The 25,318-nt window shown below is 35.4% G+C and overlaps 1 protein-coding gene across 1 annotated transcript; it reads right to left on the bottom strand.

Moving 5' to 3' along the window:
- Positions 1 to 14,024: 14,024 nt before the first annotated feature.
- LOC107802709 (G-type lectin S-receptor-like serine/threonine-protein kinase At4g27290) lies at positions 14,025 to 18,000 on the bottom strand. The gene is made up of 7 exons (XM_075232658.1): positions 17,811 to 18,000; positions 16,258 to 17,632; positions 15,801 to 16,036; positions 15,477 to 15,687; positions 15,083 to 15,320; positions 14,843 to 14,993; positions 14,025 to 14,602 (listed from the first exon to the last, which is right to left on the bottom strand). Exons 2-7 carry the CDS (start codon positions 17,549 to 17,551, stop codon positions 14,306 to 14,308), a joined length of 2,427 nt encoding a protein of 808 aa, XP_075088759.1. The 5' UTR covers positions 17,552 to 17,632; positions 17,811 to 18,000; the 3' UTR covers positions 14,025 to 14,305.
- Between the last annotated feature and the right edge of the window lie 7,318 nt (positions 18,001 to 25,318).

Genomic DNA, 25,318 nt, shown 5'->3' with positions numbered 1-25,318 from the left:
CTTCATGTTTTAACTTCTATCCTTTGCATATCTTGACTGATTCTATGTTTTTACCCTCTTTTCAACTCGCCTATATGGAAAACCCTAATTTCTTAGTTCCTATCTTGGGTTTCTAGGTTCTGTTTGATAACGTATTCAGTAAATCCGTATGTTTATATGATTGTATGATTTTTTCCCTATGTTTGCTTGTTATGGTTCTTAATTATGGTTATCCCTGTCTATCATGTGATTTGCCTTATTTGGTTCGCCAATGTTTCTGATTCTTCACTTCTCTTACCTGTATCATGCTTAGCTTACTAATTCAGACTATGCTTTACATAAATCCCTAATTTTATATGTGATTCTTGTCCTGCTAGGCTTCAAGCCAAGGCTAACCATTGTGTTCTCTTGTTCTTTCACTCTAATTATTATCCTTTTTACTGGTATGTTCTAGTTTCAATTCAAAGTCCCAACAACAATATGATTTTCTTATTGCTTTAGTTCATTTGTTTCTAGTTTGCTTCTATTTGTGGTTTTGTTGTGAAACTTGCAGTTGATGGTTACATTATTTGCATGTTATTATGTCTTCCCCTTCCTTGAGATCAGTATATTCCCTTTATGTGTGTTTCTGAGCATGTCTTACCTATCATCTCTTACTTGTTATGTGTTTACCACCATGAATCCTCAAATCCCTATCACCCCCTTATAAGTGATCTTGTTCTTTGTGTATGTTTTTGTGACTATGCTTGGTCAGTTGTTTCTGAGCATGTCTATACCAATTCCTAGACCTTTGCTTGATTATGTGCTTGCAATCAAGTGTTCTATGTATCCCAAACCCCTTGAACCATGTTTGTGACTACTGAACCTGTTTTGGATGTTGTGACCTCTGGCTGCGTATGAACCTGTCCTTAGGTGTTGTGTTTGAACTTCTGTTCATTTCTTCAATCTCTTTCCAAACAGTCTCTGTTGTTTTACTACATTACTTTCAAACAGACTTCCTCTTTTATACAGTTTTTACTAAAACCTATCAACTTGTGTCGATCACTTTCGCTCTACTCTTAGTCAATAGGTTCTGCCCCTTCCAGTATGTGTACTGTCTTGGGATCCTCTTGAGAACCCTCTGAACTCTGGCATACTGAGGCTGGCCCTTCCACACTACACTTGTTCAATTTTGGTTACCAAGTCTAGGTGTAAGCACTTCCCGGAATTCTTGAGATCCTTAGGGAACTTTGATGCACCTAGACTATGACATTGTCTATAAAATTGAGGTATTTGAGGCTATTGGAGGCTTTGGAAATCTGGGCCTATCTATAGGCTCCCTATAGAATAGTTTTTTTTCTCTTACTTACTTATGTAATTCATTCATTGGTCTGTAATAGCTTGTAAACAAATATTGGGGTATTTAGTGAAAGGGATGGGTAGATGCATGTTGTGGGGTTAATACGGGTAGAAATCATGCTCCTAGAACCTTATGTTTAAATCTGATTGTTTTCTAGTAGAAATCATACTCCTAGGACCTTATGTTTAAATCTGATTGTTTTTCAGTAGAAATTATGCTCCTAGGACTTTACTTTTAAATCTGATTGCTCTACCAAATAGAAATCATGTTTACAGGGCTTTACATTTTGGCATATTTAGAAACCATGCCTATAGGTTTTAAATAATTCTGTAATAGAAACCATGCTTTCACTGTCTTAAAATCTGATTAACTAATAGATTCCATGTCTATAGGACTTACCGGATTCTGTTATAACAAGTGTTATGTATGTTTCCATGCCTGCAAATCTTTAAAATCAGTATTTAACTTAGACATCATGCCTATAGGAAATCATACTCGAATTCCTGCGTGTTAATCTAAGCTAGTCTGAATAATTTAACTTAGTCCACGCTTAGCTCACTTCTGAATTGGTTTAACTACGTATTCCATATTTCCTTAAACGAGTCTTTTAAAACTGCCTCAATCTCATTAGATATCATGCCTATAAGTATTACAGAAAATCCATTTCAAAACTTGCTTCTTGCTAATCAATGCTCCGCGTATAGGCAAGCCCTTAGGGCGTTTTCAAACATGCACTTCTGAAAACTGTTTCTATTGCCTAACGTTTTCCTTATCCTAACATGCTTTTAAAAAATCCATAGGTAACTACTAGGATCACTACTCCTGAGTGTCTAAAATAAGTTGTTTGTTTCTGCATATTCACCTAGATATCCTGCCTTAGGACACTGCCTGATAAAAGACCTTAATTGTGCTTGAGTCGTGATGTTATGTGCTTATTTGAGGAGGAAACTTTGAGCCTCTAATTGCTTCTTTCTATGCATTGAAAGTCCTAAGTGTTTTGCTTGTAGCCTCAAAAATTTCACCTTTTAAAACCTTAGGGGTCCGTCTAAAACCACCTATAGGTAGAGGTCCTAACTCCCTCCAGGACCATTAAGACGGGACGGGTAGCAGCAGGCAATAGAGATTGCTGACCAAACACTCACTTTGCATGACCAATAAGGGGATGGGAAGAGTAGATATGGGATATGATGACTACGCGCTAATGTCACGTGTAGCCTTTCATGGAGGAGTGTTTACCAGATATTGTGTGGGTTGATCCTATAGGATAACCAACCTAGGACCCCTCCTTTACCAAAATTCCCTTTATTTAAAACCTTTGTTTTACAACTTGTCCAAATCATATCTTATTACTTGAGTTATCCAACGTGCTTTACTTGCAACCTATTTGATTCAATTATTTACTTGTAATGGACTAATTTGTGAATATAAGTTCGGCCGGGACCCACAGTTGTGGACTAAGAGGGATGCCTAACACCTTCCCATCGATGTTACTTCGAGCCCTTACCTTAATCTCTGGTAATGCAAGCCAATCCAGGAGTTAATCACTCTAGGTGCCCTAACACACGGTAATCCATTAGGTGGAGACTCTTCAAATACCCAAGTCCCAAAAGGAAATGAGTTATCATACCCCATGGAATGTCGAAACCGAGACTTCCCCGTCAGAAAGGGTTAAAGGGGGCGTGACACTGGTCCCAAACCATCGAAGTAGATGGCCTTACCAAGCTAGCAGCAGCAACCAAAAATATCACCAAGGAAACGTGGTCACCCTCCTCCACTAGTCAATAGACCAAATTGAGGTACAATCTATAAACTTAACTTGGGACTGGCGCAACCATATCGTGACATATTTGTAGGAGGGAACACTCCCACAAGACAAAAATGAAGCCAAAAAGCTCTGAATGTAGGCGGCCAGGTGCAGCCTCATAAATCACAATCTTTATAAAAGAACGTTCGGCGGCCCCTTGGAAAAGTGCCTAGGGCCAAACCAAACAAGACGCATGCTCGAAGAAGTACACGAGGGACACTGTGGTGCCCATACAGGCAACCGAGCCCTCATCAGATGCCTCATTCGGGCAAGTTACTCCTGGCCCACCATGAAAAAGGAAGTCGCGGATTATGTCAAAAGATGTGATCAGTGCCAAAAGTACGCACCCATGATACACCAAGCAGGCGAACTCCTTCACTCTGTTACTTCACTATGGCCGTTTATCAAATGGGGAATGGACATCGTCGGACCCCTCCCAGCAGGGCGAGGTAAGAATGTTCCTTTTAGTTTTAACTGACTACTTTTCCAAATGGGTAGAAGCAGGTGCATTCGCCCAAGTACGCGATTAGGAAGTCATCACATTCATATGGAAAAAAAATCATATACTGCTTCGACATCTCCAAAGAAATCAGTTGCGATAATGGACCTTAGTTCACCGAAAAAAAGACTATCGAGTTCTTCAAAAAATGGCGCATCAAGCGAATACTCTCCATACCATACGACCCCGCTGGTAACGGTCAAGTCGAATTCTCAAACAAAACAATATTGAATATCCTAAAGAAGAAGCTTGAGGACGCCGAAGGACTATGGCCGGAACTGCTACCCGAGGTATTATGAGCCTACCGCACCACACCAAAAACAAGCTGACATATAGGTATGATATAGGAAAACTCCAATATATGTATGAAACCGGCATGTACAATACTCCAGCAAATGAAATAAAGCAACATTTTACTCTCCATCATGCTTTTGCAATTTAATATTTGACCTCGCTCGAATTACAACGGATTAACATTTCGACCAACTCAAAATAACACCCCTACGGCCAAAGGCCATCGCCAAATGAAGACTTCGACCTCGCTCGAATCATTTAATATTCGACCTCGCTCGAATTACAACGGGTTAACATTTCGACCAACTCGAAATAACACCCCTACGGCCTAAGGCCATCGCGGAATGAAAACTTCAACCTCGCTCGAATCATTTAATATTCGACCTCGCTCGAATTACAACGGGTTAAAATTTTGACCAACTCGAAATAACACCCCTAGGCATAAGGCCATCGCCAAATGAAGACTTCGACCTCGCTCGAAGTACAACGGGTTAACGTTTCGACCAACTCAAAATAAAACCCCTATGGCCTAAGGCCATCGCCAAATGAAGACTTCGACCTTGCTCGAATCATTTAATATTCGACCCCGCTCGAATTACGATGGGCTAACATTTCTAGCAACTCGAAATAACACCCCTACGGCCGAAGTCATTCGAATTATTTGACATCCGACATCGCCCAAATTACTTTATACAACCTTATTTGAGTCTCTAAGATCTACAGCCGCCTATGACAAAATATTACACGAGGCTGAAAAAACAAGGACTCCCTCGCAACAAATAAAAATAACAATTCAGAGGTACCCAATAAAAAATAATTGGTCCATTACAACTGGATATATTACAAAAGTTTTCTTACAAAGGGCTCAAGGATGCCCTCACAAAAACAGCAAACAAAAAAACAAATACAACAGAGTCATATGCCGCGTCATCCCCCGTGGCATACTCCTCATTATACCAAGAATCGGAGGCGAGCCTGTCCGCATTATCATCATCAATATCGTCCCCGTCAGGCGTACCGGGGTCGTAACTAGAAGCCTCACGAGCTGCACGTGCTTTAACACGCACATCCCGAAGTTCCGCCTCGAAAACCTTCCTATTGGCTTGAAGGGACTTGTACACATCCAGTCAAGCCTCGGCATGGACCTACATCTTAGATAATTTCCGAAGCACGACAAGATCAGCCGAAGCATGAGATGTAGAGGGTTGTGAATACCGTCGCACATCCACCATCTTCAAAGCAGTAACTTGTTTATTCAACACGAACAACTCCGCCTCCAGATCTTGGATACGTTCTTCAAACCTCACTACCTTGAGCACGGACGTCTCCACCTCATTGTCCCGTTCAGATCTACAAACGTGAAGGGCGTCTTCCAAAGCTGCTACCTCAGAGATGGAAGTCGCCCTATCCCTTTCAGCATGAGCCAATTCATCAGCCTTAACACTTAGCTCGCCCCTCAGGTCGATAGCCTTCGCTTCCCTTCTGTCAAACTCAGCAGCTAAGGTGTCCATCCGAGCTTAAAGGTCGGCGTTCTCGACCATCACCCCCTGCTCATCTCAAATTCATCTTCTTTGGCCTTAAGAGCCGCCTCAAGTTCATCAGGAAATGGCCTCGGCCAATGCACGATGCTTGGTGCGGTACTCCGTATATTTAGAGGCCACATTCCCAAAAACGGCTGTCTTCCGCCTATCCATCCGATTGCGCTCAATCTCCATGATGAGGGTCTAATATGCAGAGGAAAGAAGGCCAGCTTAAACAGATCAGGTATACAAAACAAATTCAAAAATAAAAAGAAAAGAGAAAAACACTTACCCGCAAAGCCATGCCAGAAATATTCCACGATAGCTCTGTATCACTCATCGCCTTAAGCGTTGCATTCTCGGAAGCAACGTATAAAGGGGAAAACGCCGACGTAGCCTGCTCGAAATTCGCCAACAAGTTGAAATCCACGGGGATGACTATATGGGGGTCAGTATCTTCCGTCCTCACCTCCACACGAGCATGTCGCTCCAAGAAAGCTCTCACATCTTCGGGATCGACGTCCGAACCTGAACTGTCATCCTATGCATGCACCACTACACCCCCCCTAACAACAGACGATGCACCCCCTCAGCAGATCGTACAGATCCCCCGCCTTGACATACCTTTCAGTCCTAGGGGACCTCCCCACCAAAATGGCGTCCGCCATAAAAATGGATCATGTGCCTGACCTAGGCGAGGATGCCACTCCCGAAGCAACAGCTCTTTTCTTTTCAATATCGGTAGTGACGGCCTTCCCGAGCTCCACCCTCCTTTTTTTCCTTAATGGTGATTCATCCCCGTTGGAAAGCTCATCCACGAGGTGGTAGATAGGCCGAGACAAGATCGCATTCCATATAACGACGTCATGAAGAGAGTCACTCGTTGGAATAGTTTGAGCATGACCCCCTCGGACGGAATCAGCCAAGATAAATTGTATCCCCGCTGATGCAATGGCCTGGAAAAATGTCGGGATCGGAGCCTGTTTCTTGGAAGTCCTACAACTTATCACCACGAAGAGGTCGTAACAATAAACGACGGCAAATAACCAAAGGTCAGAACAAAAGGAACATTTACCAGGAAGAACTTTCAACCCACAACATTTTGGGAAGGCGGGCCAATCTCGAGTCCCTTTAACACGCGAGCTACCCAATCCTCGACGTAGAAGATGGGAAAGGGTGCACGCCTCTCAGCTGCGCGAAAAAGCCATAGGTAAATAAAAATTAGAAAGAACGAAAGTAAACAACAAGCGTACGCCACTAATACCTACGGTTATGATTCCAGTGCTTTGGAAATCCAGGGGGTTCGATACCAAGTGCTCCATTTTGATGAAGAAATATTAATGCCAAAACTTTTGGCTTGCCCTATCGTCCGTTCCAATCACCAACCCCCTGGTACCACGATATCGCAGATGTATCATGGTACCCCTATGAAAACTCGGGAAAGCAAATGCAAAAGATGGTGAATGCTGACCTCACATCCAGCCAACTCTGCGTACTTCATCAGCACCAGAAAATCTTATACGTATATGGAGATAGATGCGTCGGGCAGACTTCGTAGAATCGACAGAACTCCTCCACCAATGGAAGAAAAGGGATGGTATGACCGATCACAAAAGGATACACATAAAAAGCACAGTATCCCGGTCTATGGACCTCTACAAGGTCCCCCCAGCTAGAACCATCTCAACATGAGAAGGAATATTGTACGTAGACCGGAGTTCATTTATGTGAGTTGGCCTGGTCTCGGAGATCACCAGAACGGGGGAAGGGGCAAGCTCCTTGTGGAAATCATCCCTGATCATCAGGTTTCTGAGGAGTATCTCCTCTACGGTGGGGAAACTATCTCCTTCCTCAACCGCTACATCCTCGCTACTGGAAGGAGGGGCCATAGACAACGGCGTGTCATCGGAAACCTCATCACGTGCACGGTGGGTTCGAGGCATCTTGGTAATGAAGGGTGTGCTAATGAACCTAGAATAAGTGATGGTGACTAAACAGAAAGACAAGAAGCAGAGCTACCAAAATTGAGCTAAATGAATCAAAGAAGATGACAAAAGGAGGCAATGCATACACAAGAAAGGAAATGGCTAAAAATTCTTGAAAAAACAAAACCTTAACCTATTTATAAGGTTGGGTGGCACGAGAATCGAAGCGGAAGGCTGCCAATGGCGCTAAAACCAAAGAGACAAGCAATCAGACGTTGTCTCAAGAAGGTACGTAATGATGATGCGTGTGGGAGTGACGTCACATCTCGATAAACTACATCAACCAGGGTTCCGTGGAATGCGTCGCTCTCTCGTCCTTGGCCAAACTAGCGTAATTCAACGGCCAAATTCTCCAACGAAAATGGACGATGTCCGCTTATCAAGGACGTGTAGGGCCATGACCTTGACAAGCGGAGGGACTAACTGTATGGGTCCAAATTTGGCAACCACGACAGCAAATAAGCATGACACGGAATGAGGTAACCACAACACAACGACTGATGGTCGTTGTGACGAAGGACGACGATCAAGAGCAGTCAGCTGAAATGAGATAGTAACGATAGTTTAAACTTAGTGAAAGACAGGAGGAATATGCCTTTTGGATATTCTTTATGTTGTACTTTTAGGGTTTTTTGGAAAAATGTCCTTTATAAATACAAAAAGTCAGTAAAGAAGAAGGGGCTGCCATTGAAAGAGAGAGAGAATACACTGTAAAAGAGGGAGAATATATGAAAAATTGTCTTATTGGATTTATTCAAGCATATGTTGTTTAACTTTCATCCATAAATCTGAAGATTCCACATTCATATCTACTGCATATCATTTCGCATCATCAGAAAAAAGAGGTGCTCAATCATACAATCATTGGGTGACAATCCCTTTATACTATAACTCTTGTCATTTCTTGCATTTATTGTACTTTTAGGATATTATATATTTCTCCGGTCTAACGCATTGAGCTTACCGCTTAACATTCCTATACTGCCCTCATTATATCAAAATATCGTTCCATTTGGTTTAGAGATTATTGAGTTCAACTGAGATTCACCCCATTAATTTGTTATTAATTAGTTTAGCATTTATTTGTTCAAACAATCTTCTCAGTAAAATCAGATGTATTTAGCTTCGGCGTCTTGGTGTTAGAGATTGTGAGCTGCAAGAGAAATAGAGGATTTGTCCATCAAGATGACAACCTTAACCTTCTCGGTCATGTAGGTAATCTATACCTAGTCTCTATTACATATATATATATATATATATATCAGGTTTTAAGGTCAATCCAAGTGGGTCTGTTTTTGCGTGCAACAATGTCCAAAAGATAGACCAAACATGTCTTCTGTAGTTATGATGTTGGGTAATGAGATTGTACTGGCAGAAGCTAAAGAACCAGGATTTTTCACAGAAAGAAAGGTACCTGGTCCAGAAAACTCAAGAAATTTTCAAATAATGAAGTCACAATCACATCATTAGATCCTTGATAGAGTATGAACAAGATAACTATTTTGACTTGTATGGAGGTGAACAGTAATTTTCTAAAATAACCTAGAACTTTGATTCTTGAGAAATACTGTAGTATCTAAAACTAAAGATCAAACTGAATATTTCCTTGAAGACGTTATCTACTTATGGATGAATTTTTTTTTAATTTCTATGGTTCTTTGATACAAAGATCAAATTGAATTTGTTTCTTGCAACACAAAACTTCCAAAGATGAAAATTTGATCAAACTTAATATATGTTTGGGAAAATGCATAAGTACCCCCTAACTTATAGCCGGACTTTTAACTACACACGTTATCTTTGCGGGAGTCTTATTATCCCCTAGACTATTTTTAAATAGTATTAATATCACCCTGAAATACACGTGCCTGATACATGTATTTGCCACTAAAATCTTTTTTTTTTCTTTTTTTTTCCCCTCTACTTCTTTTTCCAACTCACTTTTTGTATTTTTTAAGTTATTCTTCCCTTCTCACACATCCCACCTTCTTTTATCCCCAAATCCACAGGTGAAGCAACAAACGTTTTTGGTTGAAGAAGTAGATTGAAAAATGGTGAGCTCCTAGAAAATTTTCTGGAGGAAAGAAAAGGAAAAGAAAAAGAAAAAAACAAGAGAAAAGAAAAATTAGAAAATAATATATTTTATAAAAATAAATTTTTTGCATTCTCTCTCTTTCTCACTCTCCCAAGGAGAGTGACATACCCTCTCTTCTGCCATATCAGCACCAAGTATCACCCTGAATTAATTTAAGGGGTTAATAGGTTCCCCGCAAAGATAAAGTGTGTAGTTGAAAATCCGGCTATAAGTCAGGGGGGTACTTATGCATTTTCCCTATATGTTTTTTATAAAACAAAACTTCTAAAGATGTAAATTTGTTTTCCAAAACTATTAGCTATAACAAGTTTTATGGCCTGCGTCGACCTATAGATGCATCGGTCTGTAGGTGTAAAATAATGGTAGGGGAAGTTCTAAAAAGTGAACGGGCTAGACCTAAAATCACATGAAAAGGGGTTGTCCCGAAATACCTACAAATCCTTGGAACTAATACCGACTTAGCTAAAGATAGGACTCAATGGAAGAGAAAATCTATTTAGTTTTAGACTTGGTAGAAAATTTCTATTATTATTTCACAATTTCTATTTCAATATATCTATATCTATATCTATATTATTACCTGTACTTTTCAATGATGATAATGTTGATGATGAGTTGTGCTAAATGAAAGAAATGGATTCTTATGGACGACCCCAACTTTGAATTGTAGTTGTTGTTGTTATAATTAGAAATGGCACAATAGCCTAGTAGACACTTGTACTAGTATGATTTTGTAATCATGGTCTCTCTACTCTACAAAGTTTCAACCAGACACTTGAACTCATGCAAAATATAGCTTTTAAATACCTTTGACCGAGCACATGTGACAACAAAACATTGAGCAGGACAAAATGTTTGTAATTCGCGGGGCAGTGAGCGTGAATATGAATATTTTGAACAATAAATTATTAAAATAAGATGAAAAAATAAATAAAAAGATAAACTCAAATAAGTTAAAAGAAAAAAAAGAACAATGAACAAAAGCAAAACAGGAGACTTATCGTTCTTCCCAGCACCTCATTCCATCTCATTGCATTTTTTTGTTTGTTTCTTCTCCCCCAATCCCTCCCCACCCCCCATCGCCCAACAAAAAAAACCAAAGCAATCCCTGATTGAAAGTGGATGTTTCTGCCATCAAAAACTTTTTTCTCTATGATTTGATTTAATTTTGAGTTTTTCTTTTCTTCAATTTCTGATGAGATGGCCTGAATTCATGGATTTCCCAGGCTAGTATGAACAATCACTTGTATGTTTATTTTTTGATGTTAATTAAGTGGACTCAAAATAATCAATTGAAATTTATGGATTAAAGACTAAAACAGCTTCAATTTTAGTTCCCTTTCTAAAATTCGATTTTGACAATGGTGTCAGGGAAGATGCAACTGCTGGTAAAAGAATCTCATAATTTCATTTGTTTTTTTTTTATTTTTCTTTGAATTTTCCAATTCTTTATGAGATGTTCTAAATTGTGGTGGTTAAGCATTGTACTTTTCATAGTATTCTGCTAAACCGGCGATAGACAAAGGGACTGCTTGGATTTTGAGAAATGATAGTAAAAGTAAAAAGAAGAGGAGTGTACTAATGGTTTTGGAGAGATTCACTGGTAACAGTGACACATTGAGGATAACGAGGCTGATTGAAAATTGTAACCAAACGTGGGTTTGATTATGTATTTGCAGACGACGGAGGAAGGGGTGATGATATCCGGTGATGGTGGGTAGAAGATTGAGAACTGGAATACTGGAAGACAAAGGACTGTTTGGGATTTTATTTTTTGGGAAAAAGGGGATGGATTTGGAGTTTTTATAAAAAAAAAAAGTATTTTATAATAAATAATAATGTGGCATTAATTTAGCGTGGATATGATTAGGGGTGTCAATTGTTCGATTCTGCCAATTATCTTATAAAATTTGTATCATACCAATTTTTCAGTTATTCTATTATGTATAACCAAAATTAAACTTTTCGAAACCATCTCAATCATGTTTGTTTCTCTTCGATATCAGTACGGTTCGATTAATTTTTGATATTTTTTTAAATATTATGTAAAATTCATTAGTAGAAGTAATATGTAGTAACATACGTTCTTTTATAGGACTTAGCAAAACTCTCTAGACACTTTTACTGTTTAAAGGGTGATGAGTAAAAAAATGAAAGATAGCTAGAGTATAGGTCCGTCAGCTATTCTACAACAACTTAAAAGAAACCAAGCAAAAGCAAAGAAAATATAAATCACACGAGTGGAAAGATATTAACCAAGTTGGGACTCAAGAATAAAGTCTATAGAAGATTAAATATTCAAAAAGATAAATCTAAATTATATGAAAGAAAACATATTCAATACATTGCAGTTTGCTACTCATAATCGCAAGAATACTTTGTGTCTTGCTAATGAAGATACTTGAAATAACTTAGTTTAAGTAGAAGTAGCATAATAGGTTTTAGGAATTGGTATTTTGAGTTTAATTACTTGTTGGCTTGTAACAGTTTTCATAATTCCAAGACCCAAAGAAAAATTTAATGTATTATTATTTTAAAACTTACTATATAAAAATATTTTCCACATGTAAAATTTATTCTGTATTTTTCGGTATTTTTCGGTTTACTTTTATAATATAAAAAAACTACCCTAATTATCGGTGTGGTTATAGATTTAAATAAAAATCTAAGGTTTCTTTAAAAAAAAAAGCCTAAAAATCGGTTCGGTACGGTACGATTCGGTCGTTTTAGTCGGTTTTCGAATATCCATTGACACCCCTAGATATGATGTGTCTTTCATGTCAAGCTAGTGAGCAGCGGAGGTGTTTAAAATTTATGTTTTGATAGAATTCAAGTATCAGGTTGAAACTTTGTGGAATAGAAGGACAGGAAGAACAAAACCAAACTAGTACAAGTGTCTTTCAGGCTATTCTGCCATTAGAAATCACAAATCTATATTAGAAGTTGGCTGAATACATAGAAAGCCCCTTAAACTAGTCCATATTTTTTTATCTAGACACTTTAACTAAGGCAATAACCTATTGGATACCTAAACTCTATTTAAAATGTGCCAATTAAACACAAGCTGAACATTCTATGAACAAAAAAGAGCGTGTGCATTACAGGCATTTAACGTGGCAAATGCAACCATTAAAAAAATGACATATCAATACATCCCCACTTTTCTCTCTATCTCCTCATCTGTTCCCTACTCTTTCTAAGATAAAATACATCATTGTTCATCCTCTCTAATTCTTCTGAACTTTTATCCTTTTCGCGTTTTTATCTCAAAAAACCATTAGCCATATGGGAGGAGGGCCATCAGATGTTGGCTAGGACGACAAAGAGCTAAAGAAAAGTAGAAGAAGATTTTGGCCGGAAAAAAACTATCATGCCGGCGAACACTTTTTTTCGACTGCAAAAATTTAAATTATTAAAATATACAGTTCCCAAAGATTTGATTACTTATCCACCATCGATGTCTTTCTTAACAATTGCTTAAAGTATTTTCTAATGAATGGCAAGAACATAATATGCATCTTCTAAGAACTTATTACTCGTTGTTGGGGTCAAGTTATGCGGTGAAATATGCTTATGAACCTGGGGCTGAGTGTTTGGCCGATTCTTGTTGTTTATCATGTTCTTTCTTTTCTTTTTTTAATTTCTCTATTTGCATTGATTGTGGCTTGCAGGAAAACGGATCTTGCGGGATAGATTGGGTTCCGGCCAAAAATCTTTTCTCATTTATCATCTATTTTACCACTTCACTTTCCTTTAGTTTTTCAGATTTTAACAGTCATAAAGATTTGATTTGTTTGGGAACGTTAAATTTTTCATTTATTCATGCACCTAACTTTGGGTGTGAAACACGTGCTATGACATGTAAGCAATGAGTGTCTAATAGGTACACTTCCACCGGAGTTTAGGAATTCAATTGGTCATTGTCTTAGTTGAAGTGCCTAGATGAAAAATATGGACTAGTTTAGGAGCTATTTATGTATTCTGCCTTAGAAGTTTGCAACAAAAAAAAACCTTGTCAGCAAACACGTGGAAAAATAGAAAGAGAAAAGGAGAAACAAAAGACTACATCCTTTTTGCTTGATCATCAGCTCCCACTTCCCTCGGCCATGAAAATACTCATCTCCAAGCATGGAACAAAATGAAATTGCGCAGCAATTACAAGTAAACCGAAAATTGCGTTACCTGTTGCTACTAGCAAAGGAACTCTTGAGTATCTGCATGATCCTACTGCAATAAATAGCTAATCGTAAGCATAAATTAAGGCCCCTAATCTCAACTGCCCAAAATTTAGCCATAGGAAAGAGGAAAATAAAGAATAAGACAAACAAAGAAACTCAATGACATTACCTAGCTCTAGCTTGGCGGCTTCTTCGAGGATGACGATGAGGAACAAGAACATTAGGGTTAAAAGTTGGCACTTTGTGGTATCATTGCAAATTCACAAAATTTTCTGACGGAGAAATCAATTCCATAGTATTTGAGTACAACTTAAATGATAGTAAATGTATAATGATGGGCTTTGATTTAGTCCTGGCCCAATATATGAACAATCATTTAATATTAGTGAACTTTAAAATTCATAGCAAGGATTCACAATCAAGGAAATAGAAGAAGAAGGGTCCAACTCACCTAATTTTGGAACTAATGCTCATCCTAGACTTAATCTAACAAACCTGATGTATACACGAAGTTCGTTCCTAATTAGATACAACTCATAAAATGTACAATCTTAATAGTAAGATACATATGGAAACCCTTCTGTAAAAATCTGTATGAATCTGTAACTTAATTTACCGGGGATCTAACTGTGTGATGGTAACTTCATTTGTTGTATATTTGGTTGAAGAATAATCAGAATCAGTAAATTTGCTTCCTGTGAAAAAACCAGGTTCCTTAGCTTGAGGCAAAACGGCGTCATTAGCCAATATCATAACAACTGCAGACATGACTGGTCTGTCTTCTGGACGTTGTTGTACACATAACAGAGCGACATGAATTAACCGTAGCAATTCAGAAAAATAAAACGAATCTATTAGATGCACATCAATTAGCTCCAATGTTCTACCTTCTTTGTAAAGTCTCCACGCCTGTTAAATAACACAAGCAGTACAGAATCAAGGAACTAGTTGATGCGTCTTTAATGGATTCAAGTTATATATACTGACAATTAAGATTTTTTGCACTATCAGTGTAGCTTAACCTTGTGATAACATATTAGTTACATTATCACTTGCAATTACTTACAAATGGTCTGCATATATAAGTATTTGTTTACACCTTTCAATGCACAAAACTTAAATCATCTTTAATTAACATACAGGTCTTACATGTCCGAGAAGGTTGATATTGCGACTTCCATGGGAAAATCCTCTGTTCCTCCTGCCACTGATTATCTCTAGCACTAACACACCAAAGCTAAATACATCTGATTTAATTGAGAAAACACCATCGACCACATACTCTGGGGACATGTAGCCACTGCATCACATATTAAACAGTAATAGTGTTAGACAGAGAATATAATAAATAAGATAAATGCTAAAAAGTGGTGGCATTAAATTTCTTACTGTGTCCCAACCACATGGTGTGTATTAGCACTAGTCTCATTCCCTATCACAGTTCTAGCTATGCCAAAATCTGATATCTTGGGATTCATGTCAGTATCTAGCAGAATGTTACTAGCTTTAAGATCTCTGTGGATAATTCTTAGCCGAGAATCTTGATGGAGATACAGAAGTCCTCTAGCAATTCCATTGATGATGTTGAAGCGCTTAGGCCAGTTGAGTATCGTGCTCTTCTTTTCATCTGTTAAAGGGTCATCTGTTAGAAAACTGAGAATAATATTGTAAGAAAGTGCAGCTAAAACTTGATCAAACTATTAACTTTGTTATGTGTACTAATATAGGTTCTTTGAATGAAAAAAATATATAGGTTCTTTGAGTTAAGCGAAAGTAACCAGACCAAATATGAAGAAATCTAGACTTCTGTTGGGCATGAATTCATAGACCAGCATTTTTTCTTCTCCTCCAACGCAGCAACCTATAAGCTTCACAAGATTTCGATGCTGAAGTTTGGCAATGCAAATAACTTCATTCTTGAACTCATTAACTCCTTGCGAGGAAGACTTTGAGAGCCTCTTTATAGCTATTTCTTGTCCTCCCTCCAGGATCCCCTATGATGCCATAACATATAGATGGCTAAATAATTCAAAACTGTCATCTGTTTACTCTCAATTATAGTACATATTATTTGCTTAAAGAATGATTCATAAGCTTAAAATGTTACCTTGTAAACAGATCCAAATCCACCTTCTCCAAGCTTGTTCTCAGCTGAGAAATTAGAGGTTGCTTTAGTTATAGTTGATAGGGCAAACAGTGGAAGGTCTAGGTCATCATCTTTCAAATTCAGCTTCCTCTTGTTCTTCTTTGTCCAAGTATACAAACCTATAGTCAAGCCAACCACAGCCACTCCAATAAATAACGACAGACTCAACACAAGTAGTTTCGTTTTCTTCCTCGAGCCTGAAAAAGGAAAAAGAACATGGAGGGTAAATAAACTAAATGTACATGGAAAAATAAGGTTTCTCAATTGTAACCAAAGCTCCCTACTGGACATACTATGTGAATTTCTAACAAATAGCTAACCGAAAAAACAACTAAAGCTGACTATTAGGAAGTTTAGTTGATTCAGCTAATACTCCTTATTGATCAAAATAGCATAAAATTTGTCACACAAAGTTTACCTAACTCTGATGTAGCCATCCTTATGTAAATGTCCTGTCCTCCAGGTAATTCTCGAATGTCAATTAAATCACCATACCAAAGCAAACAGCCACTTCCACCATTGCGTATATCAAGATTTGAGTAAGCCACACAAGAGCAGTTCTTTAAGCAAGCTCGTTTACACTCTTGGAGTGTCATACTCACATCAAACCAAGAATACTGTGTATCTGGAAGTTTTATACCAGAGTACTTGAGAAATCCATCTCCATTCTGGCAATTAAGGGGTGTCCTTCTAACACACCCGCCGGACCAGTTTGTCTTTGCCCAATTTCTTGGATGTTTAGGCACAAACTTGTCTAAGCAACTACATACAGGAGAAAGTATGATGTTGCAACTACCATATGCACCACATGTTCCGTAATTGTCACAGGTATCTGCTGGTGATGCCAAGTAAACGTGCCATTCCTTTCTCTTGTCATCCCACGTCCAACGCTGAAGCATACCTTTACTGTTCAAGGTTAATTTGGATATAACAGAACTATCCAGGAGCGCGTAGCTGTAAAATGCTTTCCTTTCATCAAAATCCAGAGTAAATGTATAAACTGGATTTTTTGTCAGTCCTGGTACACCACTCCAGCGGAGACCATTCCACGTCCCGCTACTGAACACCTTAACTTTACTTTTCCTAATGACATCCTGAGGATATCCAGTGGGATCACAATGAAATGTATAGTCCCCTGATGCTGGATCGTATTCGTTCTTCCATGAGGAGAGGTAAAATTCTTGTCCATTCACAAAGTTCTTACCTAGCTTCATGCCTGGTAAGAGCGTATCTGTAGGATAATCAAAACTCTGCCACAGGAAGTTCTCAGGTTCAGTATCATTTGCATCTCTCACGATAAGATTCCCCGAATTCAACAACTGTGCAATTGGATTCTTCACAGCCAAAGGCCTCGACATATTAGTAGACCACGTGATCCTATTATCAGCAGTGACAAGAGCAAGTTGTCCCGGATCGATGATTTTCAACACCACACCTGATGTGTTGTTGAGTGGAATTGCTCTATTGGCAACCCATACAACAGACTTGTCAGGTACATCATGCTTGTACCATATTCCAACATACCAATTATTCATGAAACTAGCAGGGGAAAAAAATCCCATTTCAAAGCTTCCATCAGATGAAGCAATAGTCTTACCATCTCTTAGAAAGTCGGTTGCAGTAATAGTATCTTTTACACTAGATATTGAACAGAGAAAACCGCATAATAATATCTGCAACAAGAACTGAAACACAAGCAGAAAACTTTCCATTTGCCTTCTGCTGCTTCTATTTGGAGACTATCATCCAATAGTCGAGATCAATTTTGTCAACATAATAACAAGTGACAATATCTGCCAAAATCAAGATCCGTGTAAGACGTTAAAGAACTGCTTTATCACATGCTACCTACCAAGTACTGGTGTCATAAATACACACACACACACACAAAACAACCCTTTGGGAATTTGGAGTTCAATAAACATATATCTACTGCTCAAGGCCTTAATTAAAACACATAAAACAATTTACCTGCTAGCTAACTAGAACGTCTCTGTTGTAGGTGCTACGTAGGGCAAAGTGCTGGAATGTACTACTATTTGATCGTCTTCATGCTATAAATTTGGATATTATTTAGTATAAAATAGGAATATGGTATTACGATTGTCACTGCAGTGGAACGCAGGGAAAAACGACTATTTTTTCCCCTTAATATATGAGAAGTAGATTGAGTGTTATTGATTGACCTTTTCAAATATGGAGCTTTCGATATTCACAACATTTGCATTTATTTTAGGCTCTTACTGTTGCTGACATCATTTTCAAAAGGAGGTTTAGAGCCCGTTTGGACGTAAGAATTTCTTTCTTTTTTAGAAAAATTCATTTTTTCGAAATGGACATAAAATTTCAAATTTTCACTTAGAAAATAAATTTTAGAATTATTCGAAATTTTGAAACACTCCAAAGAGCTGTTTTTCAAAATTTTCACTCAGATCACTTACTAAAATTCAAAAATAATCCAAAATTATATTCATGTCCAAACATAACTCTAATTTTCAAATACCATTTTCGCTTGAAAACAAATTTCACTTTTCTTTAAAATTTTACGATGCTTATGTCCAAACATCTTTTTCCTTTGTTTGCTTTTTATTCTAAAAACGCCTGCTATAAAGTCAAGGCAGTATACGAAGAAATTGTGGACAAAGGTCTTAGTGGACAGCCTTTGCTAAAGTAACAATAATATAACAATAATAAATCCAGGAGTTAATCACTGGTTACTCAATTATTTCAAATTATCTATTAAAGTCATTTTTTTATAACAATAAAATCACTTAACTATACCTATATCACTGTTACAACCCACGTTTTTGTACCTGAAAGTACGTCGTGAGTCAATTGATGTAAGCTCAAAAAGGATGAAATCCTTCTACAAGGACAAGAAAGGTTTGCCGGTGTTAAGCAAGTTAAGATGAATATGGGACTTGTTAATCATGATTTAAATGAGTTTAAAGTCATGATATGACTATATATGATGTTTGTATATGAAGTATAAAGTTTGAAAAAAATCAGATGTAAGTTGCGGAAAAAAACCGACTAAGGATTTGCGTTGTAATGAAGCTTTTTGAATAATAAATTTTGTGTGCTATATGAGGTCTTTTGGGACATATTATATACCAAATTGAAGGTCTTGGAATGTAGTTTCCAATGCTCTTAACCGTTTGCTCATACAACACCCGGATAAAAAGTTATAAGCGTTGGAAGACGAGCCAATTATAAGGTGCCAAGTAGCACCTTTTGACTTTTCAACAAAATGGAGATTATCTCCTTTATCTCGTCTCTTTCTGTATATTTCCAATATTTCCAGAGAGCACAATCAAATAAGATCCCTAACATCACCCTTAAGCTCTCTCCAAGGGTTTCCAACAATACTATCATCCCGGGCACGAAATCAAGAAGCAATAACACTAGAACGATCCCCACAACGTAAATATTGCTATATTGCCTCTCTTTTTATTTGTAGTTTGAGTTTTGTAAAGATATTTAATAGTTGAGAAAATTCTTAATTTCTGGTTTTAAGCTCTTAAATATCAAAGAAGTTTGATTAATTGATTTCATAATAGTTAGAACTCACCGGATGGTGATCGGAAGCCGTGAATTTGAGTTATTTGATTTGTAATGGACTGTTTTTGGGCTGTTTCGTGTAGCTTTTGGGCTGTCTATTTTGTTGTTGTTAAATAGAGTTTTGGAGGATAAATGGTGTGGAGAAACACCACATAATGAAAAAATCATGGATTAGTCATTATGTTTGACACTACTATAGTCGTCGTTTTGGATATGAATTGATTGAGGTGTATTGGGCTGTTGTAAGCTAAATATAATATGGATTTCGACTTGCATTTATTGTATGAGGTAATTATATTGTGTTCCTATAGGTTCTTAAGGTTATCTTGGCATTGGTTAAGTTAAATGGATGAGCTAGTGAATAAAGTTGATAATTAAGAATAATTGGAGTTGTGGATCATTTTCTTTGTTATGGATATATGGTATAAGGCTGGAATTATTGATGAATGACTTCATTATCATGTTAATGATAATATTAAGTTAAAGTAAAAAGTCTATAATGGATGATATGGGGTATGCGAATTCCAATTGGAGCTTGCCACTCGTCGTAAAATAGTTATGATTTGTTGTTGTTTTATGGTGTCTTGTTATTGATAATTATGTATTGCTGGATTTCTCTGGTAATTGTTGTTGGTATATGATATTGGATGAGGCTCTTGTTACTAGGGAGATGCTGCCCGAATTTATATAAACGAGCTACAAGTTTAAGTTGCAGACTTAGCCTTTATTCAACACTGATTTTGAATCTCCTTATGCAATGGTAGATTGAGTTGAGTTGTTTGAAGAGTAACTTGGGAGGTATTAAGGACTCACCATGGTTAAGGTATGTTAAGGAAATCCCTTCTTTCTTTTAGCATGATCTAAAGTGAAATGAATACGCTATTTCATAACGGATCTACTCCTAGCAACTAAGGTTGTCCATGTTGTTCTTTCCTTATAAAATTATTCTAAGCAAGTGTGTATGATCCTTGAATCCTGCTGAGGTTCATATTGAGGGTATGAATGTCCATAATGTTAATTGAAGGTGCAACGACCTTAAGTCACTCCAAAAGGTTTAGAACGTGATTCCATGAGTCTAGCATGCATTATATATGGTATCTATTTTACTCTACCGAGCCGCGCTATAGTAGACCGGGTACGACACTTATTGTGCAACCACTGATCAGTTGGATTTATCGAGCTCCACGTGGCCGGGTACGATTCTACCGAGCCTTATGATGGTCGGGTACGTTTTTACCAAGTCCTCTTTGAGGTCGGGTACGATATGATGATGATGATTACAGAGGCATATGTTTTTAAAAGTTTATGTATATATATGTATTATGCATTTCATGTCAGTAGCCCCCAGAGGCCTGCAGATGTTATAGGTTGTATCTCCTCTATCTCTCTTTATATTATTGTTCTTGTTTATGTTTTTCTGCCTTATATACTCGGTACTTTATTTGTACTGACGTCCCTTTTGCCTGGGGACGCTGCGTTTCATGCCCGCAGGTCCCAATTGATAGGTTGACATTCCTTCTAGTAGGCTATCATCTCAGCGGAGGTGTTGGTGCACTCCACTTGTTCCGAAGTACCTATTTAGTCAGTATGCTTTGGATATGTATTGATTGGTATGGTGGGGCCCTGTCCCGACCTTTATGATTTTATGTACTCTTAGAGGCTTGTATACAGATGTCAGGTTTATGGATACTTGTATGACCTTGTTGGCCTATGTGTTGAGTTTACAAATGGTCATGTCGGCCTTATAGGCTCGTATGTCACATGTATAAGTTTGTATATCATGTTGGGTCGTCATATGTTGAGTACTCCCTTATGTTTTATTCTTGTTATCTCATGACGGGTTTCTGGCTCATTTACTCAAGATAGTATAATAAGAAAGATATGTTATGTTGTTACTCGGTTGAGTAAGGCACCGAGTGCCCGTCGCGGACCTTTAGTTTGGGTCGTGACAAGCACTTAGAAGTCACTCAACTAAATTTTCCAAACTTTGGATTGTCAAAATACCTATTTTACCCTCTAAATTATAAATATTTTTGTTTTCTTTTTTTATTTTTAAATATTATCATTTTTTTCTCCTTTTAATCTACATTGTGGACTTACCTATACAATAAATATATTTTATTTATAAAATAAAAATTAAAACTTAGTTTTCAGCTTATATAATGTCGTAATAATAATATAATTGAGCGTATTTTTTAAGAATTTATAATGTATATTATAAAAAAATCTTTATTTAAATAATTATTTTTATATTACGTGTATGGAATATATATTTTTCTATCTTTATTTCTTTTATTCTCAATTGTGTAAATAAATTTTTGAATTTTTTTGTTAATAGTAAAATTATTATTATGAACAAATTATTCTAATTAATTTTTTTACTATGATCAATATTATATTATTCTAGCATTATATATGCTTAAATATTTTTTATTTTTTAATTTGTAAAAAAAATATTTATTCTATAGATAAGTCCATTATATAAAATCATAATATTAAAAAGTTAGAATAAAAAGAGAGAAATGTTTATAATTTAGAGGGTAAAATAGGTATATGGCAATCTAAAGTTTGGAAAATCTAGTTGAATGACCTTCTGAGTACAAGGCATAGTTAAGTGATGACTTTGTTGTTACAAACAAAAAAAAAGTAACTTTAATAGATAATTTGAGATAATTGAGTGACCATTTACGTAATGAACTCAGAAATTACTTTACGTCTAATTCACGTATTCTTGAAAGTAAACTTTGTCAAAATCTTCGGCTTGGACCCTAACTGAATGTTTACACAAAAGTTTAACTTCCCTCTGTCAAAAATATGACATTGTTAATTGGAAATTTTACATTCGTATGTCATACAGGAAACTATATTACCCTCAATGTTTAAGGTTTGATATAATCTATATATATATATTAAAGCAAGAAAGTTCCCATATATAATTGACATTATGGTTAAGCCAAGTGGCAAGCTAATAAATATCAATAGTATATGGTAATTTTATTCTATATTTGACTATTTTAGTTAAATACTATATATATATATATATATATACGAAATTTGAATTAAAAGATAATTTTGAATTTATAGATAAAGTTCTAAAAATTGAATTTGAATTAAAAATAAAATTTATCTTTTTTTATCATGTTATCATACTTAATGATCATATGCAACCATGTTAGGAACTTTTTTTTATTTATAATTATTTAAATACTACTTCGCCTCTAGCAATAAAAAACTACTCCATATAACTATAAAACTCTTTCACATTTAAAATCCTATAAGTATAGTTCTTTGAAAAACTGTAGCTAGATTTGAATAAAACGAAATTCTTTTAAATAAATATAATATATAGGGTACACGTCTATATTTATCTAAATAATAAAAAATAGTTTACAAAACCAAATAAAAGTTTACTTACATATATAATCAAGTAAACATACATACTGGAGAAAGAAACATCACAAAATTAGTCAATATTAAAATAAAAGTTGTTTCTTTTTTCTTCTTGAAGAATATTTGTTTGAAGAGTCAATTTGTATAAATGGACATCAAACAAATAACAAAGCTTTGGTTATAGAATTGCTATCATTAATTTCAATTTAGCACATTTAAGGAATTGAAGGGTATAAGCTTCATACCCCTTCATTTAGCTGTAGTCAAGCCAATATTGTAAGGGTATAATATTTTTTTCGTTGAAGAATATTAGTTTTGAATCATTAGATTATGTGAAAGGATTTTTTTCAAACTCAACAAGAGATAAATTGATTTCTAATTGATAGTTTCTATAGCGACTTTTAAGTGTAACAAAGAGTATATATAAAGAAAAAATAGGTATGACGTAAAATATTTTTTTTAAATGTAAACAAATTTTTTCAAAAAAACTCTTTACTTTTTTTAATTCAAAGATAATAAAAAGATAAGATATTTTTGAACATTAGTAGAGAGTTTTAAAATTATTATAATAGAAGTTATATCATGGATAAACTGAAAAAATCGAAATCTTACGGAATATTTACATAATATTCGGCCATATTTATTATTTACTTTTTATAGCTAATATAAATAGATGATATACGCCAACACAATTATACATATATTATATATAAATTATACATCATTCAATTTTTTAATTTAAGTGGTCGGGTAAGCACCTATTTAGGTTGATTAGATAAAACCAAAAGAAAAATATGAAATAATCTCAACCAAAGACTAAAAATATAATTAAAGTTCATATGTAGACAACTTTTATTAAAACTCATCCTTTTATAGTGAAATAAATTAATTTTTTGTAATAAAAGAAATAATGACATAAAAAATAATATAAAATAAAATAAATATTAATGAAAAAATGTTAGAAAGATCTAAAAACGAGAAATAAAAGATGACAACAAATTTCTTCTTATGTTTCATCTTTATTGAGTATAAAAAATTTGAAAGTTAATCTCATCGATTTCAAATATTTTTTTTCAACTCAAATACATAGATTATAAGATAAGAATATCTTCGAATATTGTTTTTTAATTTACATTATGTGTCGTTTTAAAAAAATTACTACTAACAAACTCATATGATATTCGAATTTGAATTGGAATACAATTTGAGTAGTTTTCATTGAGGTTGAGCCAAGTATGGTGTCGAAAAATAAATTACTTGATAATTTTAAGACAATATATGCAATCTTTTATAATAATAATAAACTAATTTAACATTTAATGATTCAAAGAACAAAATTTTTGTACATATAGGGTATTAAAAATTCAAATTCTGGTGCTAGAGATATCGATAAACTTAAAGTAGAGTCATACTAAAATAAATCCGGCCAAAGAATTATTTAAATTTTTAGATAGCTGATTAAAGTGGATTTTAAATTATGGATAATATCTTCACTTGCATCATTATAAATATAATCATTATTATAATATATATAAAGTTTTAGAAATTAAAATTTCAAAACAGAAATATTTTTTGAAAGATAAAATCATACCATATAAGAGTTTAAGTCGTAGTATAAGAGTCACGTCGTAATCAAAGAATCGTTTATATCGTATCAGCCTTTGTGCTTTGCCATAAATATGAGTTATTATTTCACTTTATGGCTATTTTTAGGTTCCAATGATACATATGAGAATATTGCAAAAATAAAATTATCACTACGAGAATTGAGAAAATGTTAGTCTTTTTTCATGTAGTATTTCTTAATTAATATCTGACAATTATCTATAATTATTTAGAAAGTTTAAATGTTAAGGTTATTTACATATAATTCAAATAACTCAGATATTTAACATGGTTAATGTCAAATATCAAAATGGAGTAAAAAAATTCATTAGCTAAAGAATTTTTATATTTTTAGATAGCCAACTAAAATGAGTTTTGAATTAAAAATAATATTTTCAATTACATTATTATTGAAAAATAATGTTTTAGAAACTGAAATTTTAAGAAAGAAATATTTTTTAAGAGATATCAACACACCAAATAAGATTTCAAGTAGTAATAAAAGAGTTAAGTCTTATCCAAAGAGTCATTCATTGTTTTAACATTTGATTGTTTTGTCATAAATATGAGTTATTATTTTGCTTCCCGACTATTTTTAGGATCCAATGACACCGGCAAGAATGGTATCAAAAAAGAAAAATAGAAGAAATGATTAATTTTTTTCATGTAGTTAATATCCAATAATTATTTATATTTACTGAAAAAGTGTAAATTTTAAGATTATTTACATACAATCCAAATAACTTAAATATTTGACATGATTAGTGTCCGCGCATCCGCGCTTGTACCAATACTAGTTACATTTAGTATACCTAATTACCAATTATATACCATTAGTGGTTTTTAAGGGTATTAATTACACTCCTAATTTAATGGTACCGTATATTCCTTCTGATACCACTCCCTCAACGTTTCTCTCTTCA

Source organism: Nicotiana tabacum, chromosome 16 (assembly GCF_000715075.1).
Source record: "Nicotiana tabacum cultivar K326 chromosome 16, ASM71507v2, whole genome shotgun sequence".
NCBI lineage: Eukaryota > Viridiplantae > Streptophyta > Magnoliopsida > Solanales > Solanaceae > Nicotiana > Nicotiana tabacum.
The sequence above is the reverse complement of the archived record's forward strand: the minus strand, read 5'-3'. Positions and strand labels throughout refer to the sequence as shown.